This window comes from Scomber japonicus, chromosome 10, assembly GCF_027409825.1.
Source record: "Scomber japonicus isolate fScoJap1 chromosome 10, fScoJap1.pri, whole genome shotgun sequence".
Lineage (NCBI taxonomy): Eukaryota > Metazoa > Chordata > Actinopteri > Scombriformes > Scombridae > Scomber > Scomber japonicus.
Window position 1 is genome coordinate 15,072,996 of NC_070587.1, and position 12,149 is coordinate 15,085,144.

General features: G+C 38.8%; 1 protein-coding gene across 1 annotated transcript; it reads right to left on the minus strand.

The window, feature by feature from the left end:
• Positions 1-1,057: 1,057 nt before the first annotated feature.
• On the minus strand, positions 1,058-11,308 carry LOC128365774 (syndecan-2-like). The gene is made up of 5 exons (XM_053326353.1): positions 11,058-11,308; positions 6,044-6,176; positions 5,094-5,284; positions 4,497-4,794; positions 1,058-4,144 (listed from the first exon to the last, which is right to left on the minus strand). The coding sequence occupies exons 1-5, from the start codon at positions 11,115-11,117 to the stop codon at positions 3,981-3,983; spliced, it is 846 nt and encodes a 281-aa protein (XP_053182328.1). The 5' UTR covers positions 11,118-11,308; the 3' UTR covers positions 1,058-3,980.
• Positions 11,309-12,149: the final 841 nt, after the last annotated feature.

The window sequence follows — 12,149 nt, forward strand, 5'->3', positions numbered from 1 at the left end:
AGGAGCCAAATTACAAAGTAACAATTTGACAGAGCATTACATTACCAGATCACCTTATCAATGATTGTAGCTGCCAAAAAGATGTCCAGCACTTTGAATGCATTGTATCCAGACTGTAGGAAACCCAACATTTCTCTGCTCATATCCCAATCTGTGGTTTTCAACCCATCCTTATCTACCACTAATCTTCAATTAGAGAGTCAGCTTCCACTGTAAATGTCCCACCCTGTGATAAAGGTCCAATTAATATTTACAGATACTTTTATTACACTTTACTATTACTTTTGTGTATCACAATACTCATATAGAGGCATTTTACTGTTGCTTTCTCCATAATGATATAAGACATTCAGCTTGTCTTTCATTCTTTTTCATCTGCCATTTGTTTTTTCTTCTCTGTAGGTTTTGGAAAACATCTGACCATGTGGCTCTGTCTACATACCGCTGGCTTGATTTTACACAGTGGTTTGAAAACTGTTTTTCTGGCGCCTGCATTTGTATGAGGATGTTTCTTGAGGCCATGAGGAAATGTTTTTCTGTGCTACTGTGCAAACAAGTGGAGCAAAACTACTACTAAAATTGTACCTGCAGCTGACTGTTCACTGTGGGGACATTTTGTTGTAACCAATAGCCCTTTAGAAACTAGAAATAAAAGACATCCAGACTCCAGTCAAATCTCTCATTTGGAAACACCATGAATTTCCTTTTAGTGATTGGATTTAGAATTTGGACCCTGATTCAGGTTTTATACAATACAAATGCTCCAAAATACTGTGTGGGAACAACAAAACATTACCTCAGTGGCCAATGAGTACTGTATATACTTGTCAGAGACTGATAGAAAAGGGAAATAGAGGAGGAAAGGGTCAATGAAAGGGCAGGAAATAAGAGACATGGTGGTTGAACATTAGCACACAGGCTGTTGAGTGAACACATCTGTCTCTTTGTGTCTCTGTATATGTGTGAGTGCCAGAGTGAAGAAAGAATGTATGCTTGTATATTTTAGAGCGACCTATCCCACCCAAGCGAAGGAATGACAAACAGCAGAGTTGCAGCATTGCTTTAAAGCCACTTTTATTCAGTAGTGAACCTCAGAAGATACACCATTTCAGTAACACAGCTGTCTATTGACCAACTCCTGTGCTTTTGTCACCGTCTTATCTGTAGCTTTTTTTTTTTTTTTGGTTGGTCTACCACCATTGTCCATGTCTTAATTTGTTAAAACCTTCAGTCAAGTCATACTCAACTTCCATCAAAATAAAAATTAGAGCTGCAATGCATGTCAAAGGAACATATTTCTACTTTAATCATTTATTAAATGCATTCATAAGAACATATTTTTTTAAAAGCTGGCTTACTAACAATAAATTGAACCAAGGCTTGTAAAGTATACTAAAAAAACAAAACAAAAAATCTGATCAGTAGGCACACAAAGGCTTAAACCATGAGTAAATACTGTACAGTCCCATTTGTGGCTGACATATTAACCTGGGTTATAGTCTAAGCTAGTATAAATTAATACATATAAATTATGGTATCATGAACATATAGTATACATTTACAGAGATCCTAGAAGAGAAAGGTTATTGTGTGTCATCATGTGTTGGATTGCCAGCAAGTGCTAATCCATTGTCTTAATCCTATATGAGTATGGTTTATGACTGACATTTCTGCACTTTATCCACAGAAATGTATTTTTTTTACACTGTTAAAGGGCAATATATAGCCCAGAACAATTGCAGATGTAATCTTTTACAGCTTAAATGTCAATGCATGACAGTAACACTGTAAAAGTTGGATATTCATCTCCAACTGGGATCACCAAGATCTATTTGGATTTAAGTGCTCAACCATGAAAAATAGGTAGTTTTCCAGATTTGCATTCAGATTATTCAGAACCGCTTTAAAACTGTCATTTCTATAACAGCAACAAAATAGTATGTAAATACTATGGAGTAGCCACAATTAAAAGACAAAAGATTAATATTGCCTCTCACACCATGTCTGTGGTTTGCTTTCAATGGTGTTAAATAAGCTGGTGAAGGGGATCTAAATGTTACTTGCCACAAAAACTGCTACAAATTTGGCAGTGACATTAAATAACAGAATCACCTATGGCACTGGGAAATCTAAAAACAAAACTAAAATCTGAAATCCCAAAACAAAATACCTATGAGTTTAACTCAAAGTAAACAAAAATAAAAAAGCTATCTGAAATCAAGTTAATTTCAGTGGAAAACTGGGCAGGAGAGAAGTCTATTGATTTATTGATTCAGGTTGATTGTTTAGAGGCTAATTTTTGGCACACAGTGAGTTTAACCAATGATGTTGGTGTGATATGTAATGCTCTTTGACACATTATAAGAAGTAGGTAGCTAGTTAAAATAAGAGTCTATCCACATTCTTTTTACTAAAATATATATATTTAACAGGGTGTATACATTTAAAATGAGGTGCTATCAAAAGGAAATAACACCACATTGTCATCCTTGTTAACTGCCTCCTTTATGCCTCTTCAAGATTTGTCAATTTACAGGATCCCTTTGGTTGGCTGGTTGAGGTATAGAGTGATAATAAGGACACTTGTATTTAGAAGGTGACATGCTTACACTTAGAAGAGCACTGTAACCAATTAAAACTCATTTCTGAGTAGTGAATAAATTACATTACTGCGTTGGAATATTCCAGTTGTCAACATTTCTTATTACAGTTGAGAAATAAACAGACATCTGTAGTTGATTATATGTAACTCTCTAACCCTGATATGTGGATGAGCTCTGTCTCTGGATACTGTAGGAAACACTGAAAGCTGTCACTGTCCCTTTAACTTCAAACCAACTATTATAGCTGTATACAGCCGACAGTCAGAAAAGAATGTGCTTTGGCTTACGTCAGAAAACACTGGTCGCTTGTACAGTTTCTGAATTATAGTCATTAGCCTTGGCTTTACCTTAGCAATCCTGTCCCAAATGCTTGCTATACTCACTGATGAAATAAAATAGTCCTGAAATATTACTAATGTTGGACAGATGCAAGGTTGACAGACCTTTACAAAGGCTACCGCTGTATGAATACTATGAAAAAACTGATACCTGTGTTTTTTTAAATGGCTTATGGACATATAATCTCTAAAAATAAAAACACACTGAAAAGGCTACTGAAAAATAAATCTTCCAAAAGACAAATAAAGCACACTTATATTTGGTCAATTCAGCAAGTGTCAAATATCTGTGAGAAAACAAAAAAAGTATGTACCTGCAGAGTAACAAAATCTCTCACACCAATACTGGACAGCATATGAAATAACATTCATTCCTCATATAACAATAACAAAAAAAAATCTTCAAGTCAGCAAAGAAAGCATACAGAAAATGAAATGTAACAATGACAGATGTTAACAAACAGAAAATATGACCTCAAATAAAGGGAAAAGGATGTCAACTTTTTAAGGTCCTTTGTAATACTAATCCCATTATATGGTACCGTTTTAACTGACAGCATTCAATACACAATAAAGCTGTCCCATTCATGTTTCTGCCAATTCCCCTTGTGCTGTTACTCTGAGCTGTGCCAGTTCAGTTTATATAACTACTGTGGGTCTAAAGGCACAGTTTTATCAATACAAGAGTTGAGTTGATTACTTTCCTAGACTAGAATGGCTGTGATCCCTTGTGATACACTTTTCCTTTCTTAAAATTCAGCATGTGTGATGATGTCTCAACTCCTTCCCTTGAATGGAATGACAAGAATGCAATTGATTAGTCTCATTTTGTTCCCTTGGGTCCTCCTCTTCACAGACACTGAACACTACGTAGAGAAAGATGTGGAAGGATAGCAGAGGAGGAAGGTAGGAGAGATGTGAGGTGAGAATTGTAGAAGAGCAGAGGGTCTTGACTTCAAACTTCAACGGGAGGAACAATCTTTCACTCTGAAATCCTGATGGCAGGTGACAGTTTTCTGTTGAGTCTCTATTTGGAAGTTCAGGCGTAAAACTCCTTGGTAGGCGCTTTCTGATATGCTGTTGCAGAAGGTTTGTTGTCTCCCAGGTCATAACTACCTTCATCCTTCTTCTTCATGCGGTAGGCAAGGAGGAGGAGGAGGAAAACGGCACAGAGGAATCCAACCACTCCGCATGCTATCACGGCTAGAGAGGGAACAAGGAAATATTCAAATGTTACATTTTCTTGATGGTGCGTCACACTTTCTACTAGGATAAAGGTCAAAATAACTTAGAATTCACTAAAGTAATTACACTGTTAACTTTGAAATAGAGGACCCTTGTATGAACTTGTTTGTGAAGCCTAAAGGCAAAATACACTCATCACACTAAATCCTTATATTCTAAAAGTGCTTGGCATTAATATAAAACCTGCTTTATACTGATTTTACAACTCAAAAAATGTTCTTTAGTGCTGAACTCAGTGAATTGTTTCATTAAACCAGACATATGGGGACAATAACTGTGCATGTGAGGTCTAGATGAAATCTGTCCTTACCTGCCAGCACCTCCGTCCTCTCCCACATGTTCTCAGAGGTCACCTGTTCAGGATCGGCTAGGTCATATGTTTTTCTGCCTCGATCATCTACAGCCAGAACTTCATTTACATCCTGTCTGACGATGTCCTCCTCAATCACTTTGTCTGTGGAGTCATCCAGCTCATTGTCCTTGTCGGCATCTTTGGTTACACTGATGTCTCCACTGAATTTAGTTGTCATGGTTTCACTGGAAGGAGGGCTGGTGGAACTGGGACTGGCACCATGTACGAACCAGCTGTCAGTTGTTTCTCCTGGCACCTGGAGGAATATGTACATTAGTAAAATGTATGATGCACTGGATGACAAAACTGGATTGGATTTTTTTTTAATGTGGCAAATGGAAAATTGGAATAGGAAAATATGATCATCAAGACATCATGCAATTACAACATTTATTAAGGTCCAAACAAGCTATTCTTGAAACAATATGAAAGTATTTAAATGTTTGTTTTAAATGGTCTACAGTATATCATTTGTGGTTTGTCTTAGGACTCAAGCCATGAAGGCTTTCTACTTCTGATGTAAGGGTTAGTGTAGAAAGAAAAGCATTGTTCTACCTCCTCCCCAGGGAAGAGTGGTGTTGTCTCAGTGCGCTCCTCCGTAGTTGGTGGATTCTCACTGTCGGCTGCTGTGGTTGATGGGTTGTGATGAGAACTCTCAGTTGGCTGTGGTTGACCTGAAAGCACGTCTTTGTTGAATATGGTATCAGACAAGAACTTCTTGAGCATCTCCTCTGCATCTCTGAAAACTGAAGGAAGAGGAAACAATCACAAAACACATCTTCTATTAATAGGCTGAATTTGCTTAATAAAATGCACACTTGGGATGTTAATTAACCGATTTCTTATTCATGAAGGAGGAATGTAATCTGCTTTCTCACACATTGGAATTTACCTAACCACAGTTTACCACATTTTAGCTTTATATTGTGTTCACAGGTTCCAGCACATTTCTCACCGTGGGCATAAAGGTGAGTCATCTGACATCTGCTGGCTTCTAATAAAATCTCACCTGGTTAACTCCACCTCACAAACATCTGGCACACGGGTATCACCTCAGGACAAACATCTGGCTCACTGTGTCAGACATTGTGCTTCTGTGACTGAATGTGAAGCACTCGCGTCGACAATTCACATGTTGCTCATATGTCTGTGTGCGTTTGAGTGGAATTAACCATGTCTAGTATCAACCTATTTTTTCAATAGCAAGTTTCTGATTTAAGAAGGTTAGATGAGCAACACCTCTGAAAAATGAACAGCTTGTAAGGAAATTAGAATCTGGAGTCATATAAGTGGATAATCAGATGAGATTATCAGAACCATCAAGGTCCAGGTTTAAGCACCCTTTCTTTAACAAACATTGTAGTCCTCATATGTCATATTTGTGGACCCTCAATCTAGATATTTTTTAAAGCCACATACTTCTGTGACTGTAGTCACATCAATAAAAAAAATACAAGCAAAACAATTACAAAACAAAGATAGTTCAAGACAGTTAATCTCCTTACAATTGTCTCCAGAGCCAGAGCCTGAGCCATCGTCGTCACCATCTTCATCATCTATGGGAAAGTCACCTGACGTTCGGCCCTCTAGGTACAGGTCATCTGCAGTAGACGAGGGTGACTGGGAGGAGACCAGGAGCTACAAGAGAGAAAAATTCAAAGGTGTTGTTTATTACTCATTTGATGCAAGCAGGAGAGAGATACTAAGAAAGACTGAAAAGGAGCAAGAGAGACACAGACGCTCATAAATCTGTCTCATTCACACTTTGAGAATTCCTTCCACTAATTGAAACCATGTGAACGCCTCTGCAGTTTTGGAGTAAGACAATACCTCTCACAATCAATGACCTACGCCGGCCAAATATGTAAAAGTGAGCGCCGGTTTTTGTAAGTGTAACTATAGCGTGCATCCATATTGTGGCATGTAAATGGAGGCTGGTTTCTTGTGTTGGGGCAGTAATTTGTGATGCTTCACAGAACCACACAGCAGAGATCTAAGTGTATGTGAGAGGAGGAGGAGGAGGAGGAATAGGAGGAGGGAGAGATAGAGTAGCTTCAAAGAGAACGCACAGAGCAGACGCGGGGGAAAAAAGCAAAACAGTTTCATACACATAACACACACATATATATAAAAAATATATATAAATGCTGCAGAAGAGGAAAACCTTCTAGTTATCCAAACCCAACACAAAGGACTGGGATGAAAACCAAAACCCTAATTGTCTCGTCATCTAAAGCCTAGTCTGAGCAGTGAAACTTGGCTCAAGTCAGAGACGAGGGACTTGGGTGGTTTAGACATTAGTGGTGAATTTATGACTTTCATCAGCTTGAAGAAATCAAAGAAAGCGACCTGATAATCGGTCTGAAATTCAACAAGACAAGAATGGCTCAGCAGATGTTGGTAGTAATACAGAGAGACAAACACACACACACACACACAGACGTGGATGAATATGGCCCATTGAGACCTCAAGTATGTCTGGTATGTATACTATGCTTCCACTAACACAGGTGCTGAGAGAGAGGGAGCATGAGGGAGACTTGGAGGAAAGAAAGGAAAGGAAGGAGTGAGACAGGGACAGTACTGTATGTTTCTCACAGAACAGGTGCTGAAGACAGAGGAGAAGCTTTGGGAGGAGGAGGTGGTGTAGGCTACTGTCTTTTAAGAGCAATAAATATTTACACACAAGTGACGTAACAGGCTAGCTGAAGAAAGAAATCATTTTCCCACACTAGCATTTTAATTGGTGGTGCACTTTTTGGCCATCTGTTGACAAAAATGAAACCAGAGTACAACAAACGTTTATTATATCTGCTCTGATTGATGGATTTGTGATCTTTCTTCAACAGTAAGAGCACAGAATAAGCCAGGAATCAAACATTTAAGCTGTGATGTCTGATGTTTGTTTGAGCCAAATGAGCTGACAAAAGATATGGAGAGAAAAAAACACTGAGACAAACCAGATGTTGTCTTTAAATCGTGGCCAAACTAAAAATCATTAACATCGACTATCAAAAGACAGGAAAGTCTGACAACGCCACAGCTGACAACATGATGATAACATTTTAACTGTCCTCAGCCTGGGATTACAACAACAAAACACACCGACATGCACAACTCAAACACGCTGCAGACATACAAATGTAATAGTGGCATGTTTCGTATGTTCTGCTGATTGATGGCTTTAAAATTTAGAGTTTGTGTTGATGATTGACGAGAGCTGAACGCTGTTGAGGTCGACGTTAAACATCATCAGTAGTCTTAGTTTTCTGACCTCTAGCTTTAAAGAAAAAGCAGCTTGTGTCTGTACTGATTGGACTTTCAACGTCAACAGTTAATTTACATACTGAAATAAGCAGGATTCCCTTTTAAAGCCGCAGTGACTCGTCCTACCGTGACCTCAGGAGCTTTGAACCGGCAGGCAGCCAAACACACAGCCTCTAACTGTTAGTTAAAATCACTAACACACATAGAATAGTCAACATGAGACCTAACTCTTCAAATGTTTAAAACATGAACTTATGTCACTAAATTTGGTAAATTTCAATTAGACAGAAATTTGTGGAACATTTACACGATAGGATCACAGGACTCAGGATACATGTGGATACATGATTCAACCAGCAGTGAAAAAGACAATGTTGAATTACTGCAGAGGCAAAATTAAAAAAAAAAATCACTTTCTCAACTATCCCTCTTGGCAGTAAGAAGCTATAATGCATTCGGGTTTACTGGAAGACTTGAGTCACACGGTTAGACACATCTGGAAAACATACATCCGAAAACATACATAGTGCACACACATGCACGCGCGCACACACACACACACACAACCATCTGGCATCCGAGTGCCTTGTCATAGTGAAGCAGCAGTATAACACAACAGACGTGTGTGACTGTGTTGATGAAGTGAAATATTAAATCTTATAATCAACACACTCATATTTTTTGTGCCTCATGGACTAAACAGTTATTAGAGTAATATTTTCGCCCCGATGAGCTGTAAGTCAATGATAATAAGAGAGAGCCACGGGGTCAAGAGTGAGGTTGTGTAACAACCAAATGTACACAGCAGACCTGTCATCACCATCTAGATAGCAGCAGCAGCTCACAATGCCGTGTTTGAGGGGGTGTGCGTTTGACTAAGGCTACAAGTCATAAAATGTTGAACCCACGAAGTCAAGTTTATCTGTTTGTTTTTTTTAAAACTGCAGTTAATAGTCTCTAAAAGCTTCATAAAAGGTAAAATAATTTCACAGTAAGTTAAACAGGAGACAATTCTTGCCATTTTTGGTAAAGTTCATGGGTCCTGGACAGAGTTTGGCAAGACTGCGCAGAAAGACAAATTCCTGAGTGTGACACAGTATTTATATATGTATCACACCTATTTGAATGTGCTGACCCCAGACTAAACTCCCTAGTCCACATGGTCAGGTGAAAGATATGATTGCATCAATTAAGAGGCCTAAAATGTCAAAATGTCTCCTGTGGAGCAAAGAGAGAGTGAGACTACCCTGACCTTCAACCTATGGAGAAAACCTCACAGGTACGGTATTTCCTACTACAAAAAAACAAAACAAAAAAAACAGGTTAGCTTTGGTTTTAAAACCTTTGTCTGCTCTGGTTGTCTTTGTTTGACTAAGGTGTGAAGATCCCTCAAAGACATGCTGAGATTGAAAAGCGGCCAAACAAAGTCATGAGAATGTCACAATTTATTATCCTGTGTGACGTTTTGAGACTGTCGGGTTGTGTACAGTTCAGCCTTTATGAAGATCGGTGTGGTGACTAATATCTGATGAGTGACTAGTAGGCTGTAACTGATTGCTTAACCGCAACTGAAACTTGAAGTATGCCATTATTAGTAACACCTAATTTTTCACAAGTGATCACTTCTCTATTTCCTTTTATTTAGATTTGGCCTTTCTTTGGCCATATGTGTATTTTTGGTAACAAGTTTCATAAGTATCATGAAAATCATTTTGAGTAATAATTGAGAGCAGGTGTCCCCACTCTTTGTCTTGCCTTCTCTGGTTGATTGGGTGGAAAACTGCCTGTCTCCTACTCATCTACATGCTTGCCCAGACTAGCCCGGTGGGACTCACTGTGAATCATCCATCCAGAAAATGACACAACTACCGGTTCACAAACAGTCACGGGGCAGAAAGCCTGTTTTAACATTTGTCTTTCAGATGTGAGCAGCATCACGGACTGACTAACCGATAATTCTGCAGTCACCCTTACAGAAAGAGACAGCTTGTATATACACGACATAAAAGACATGACGCCCAGCAATTTAGGACTGGAGTCTAACTTCAGGAGAACCGAGGCATGTGTGAGGCAGAGTATGACATGTACAGAGCTGCAATTTAACAGATGTTACAGGTTCAGCTGTGAAAAAGATGTTATCCAGTAATCACATTCATTTATAATAAATTGTGTTCTCAGATTAAAGGTGGGAAAGAAATGACAAACTGTACTGTACTGTACTGTACTGTACTCTTTCTCCACAAGCCTGTCAGTATTCAGCCGCGCCAATGTCTGCTACACATATCCAACAGGACAGTCTCAGGTTTCAGCTCTCTCCCTTTCACAATATACAGCCCATAAATCATAAATATCATGTATTGCTGGAGAGGTGGCAAAGTTCCCTGGTTCTCTGTCTGGGTGCTTTTATCATCAGTGAATCACGCAACCAGGATCTTTTAACACTTGTGACAGTGAACAGAGCTCAGTGCTTTAGTCTGTCACTTCCAGGTGTTTTCCAGCTTTACAACGGACTCAGAGCAAAAGAAAGAAAAGGGAAGAGGGGGTGGGTGTTTTTTCCCGTTTAAGACAAAACAGACCAGGGAAGGATATTCTTTCATTCTTAGCATTTTAACCCCGTATTCATTATTGCTGTGTTTGTATTCATACAGACGTCAAATTCAGAATCTAATTAAGCAAATAATGACCTTTCAAAACTTGACCCAAGCCCTTTGTGGGTGAGAGTTTCAGGCCAGGTCTGGAGGTTTGGGTTTAAATGTCAAAGCTGAACAGACACTTTCACTGGATGACTGAAATAAATAAGACAGTGTGTGGTTGAATATGATCAAACCCTGGATTAGCCCGCCAAATTATCTCTTATGTAAATATTATTGCTTCCTGGAAGATAAAAATTACGTAGGGTTAAAAATAGAAAAAAAAGCTACAGCTAGGTGAAGTTAGCCTGGCCGACTTATTTCCATTATTACCTCTGACTTTCCATAAAACGCCAAGGTAGACCAATTAGGCAAAGTAGGACCATAAAATGACCATATTACTCAAGCTAGGAGCGTATAAGATTATATGTAGGGTACATGGTGATTTGGGAAACACAGAAAGTTAACGAAATTAAACATTACGCAGGTTTACCAACTTAACACCTGGTATATGCAGTTTATCGGTATAAAAGAAATATACATTATTAAGTCACATGACACTTAAGTTTCATATAATGTTAGTTTGTCCAAATATAAAATAAAAAAATCAAATAAAACTTACTTTTTCACTGATAAATCCAGTCGCCAGCCCGACGACAAACAACAGCCACAGATTCCTCATCGTAATTTCCAAGAAGAAAAGGCAGTTGTAAGGGAAAAAAAACTATACTTAGTGAGGAGAAAACTGGAATTATATACACTCAAAAACAAAAAGTTCAAGTTGAATCCTCGTCCGTTTTCGCTGGTATTGTGTTTACTTAGTTGAATGTAAGCACTGCAGCGTACGGCGACTGGACTCCGTGTGGTGAGCAGCTCCTATGCAGGAGTTGTTTGGACTGCCAGGACAGCGTGGTCCCGCGGTGACGTCAGCACGACGTGACGTTCACCGTGGGAGCAGTGGCATGGACGCGCCTCAAAACGTGCATGTGACACACCTTGGATGGTGGTAAAAGACGGGCTCATGACTTCTCATGTATGTCCGTATGGAAACAACAGTCAAACGCTCAAGTGAATATTGAAACAGGCTTTTCTGGCTGAACGCATTCCTCCTGTCCATAATGGCCATGAGAAAAACTTTTCATAGTGCACTTACAATGTAAGAATTGGGGGCCAAAATTCACCGTCCAAAGTAGTCAAATCAAGTAGATATCTTTCAATGTTAGTCTTTTTTTAAAGCAGCAAATTCCCTCTTGTTGTTAGTAGGCTATACTTCCACTGCACTGCTGAAACCTCACATAAGCTTCAGCACAACTTATACAACTTTTAAATGTATTTTTACACGAAACGACTGTAGACAGCAGTCTTGTGCCCATAAAACAATTGGCCGCTATCACTTCCATTAATTTAAAGGGGATCTTTTAATACCCAGTATGAACAGGAGGGATGATTAAAGTGAGTCAAACCTCTTTCAGTGTTCACATGGGTACCTGACTGTTGTTTTATGACAGACTTGAAATATTATGAATCTATCCTTTAAGGAGAGGGACACATACACAAACCAATAAGTAGGCTATCTGTCATGTGATGTGAAGCATGATTAAGTAGGATTTAGTCTCAAAACACTTGGATTGATGCAGGTTGTTTGAAAAAAACAACAATAACATGCGACTCTGAAGAAGATGGTAGTGATTTACCTTTTGCTGACTCTAAATGT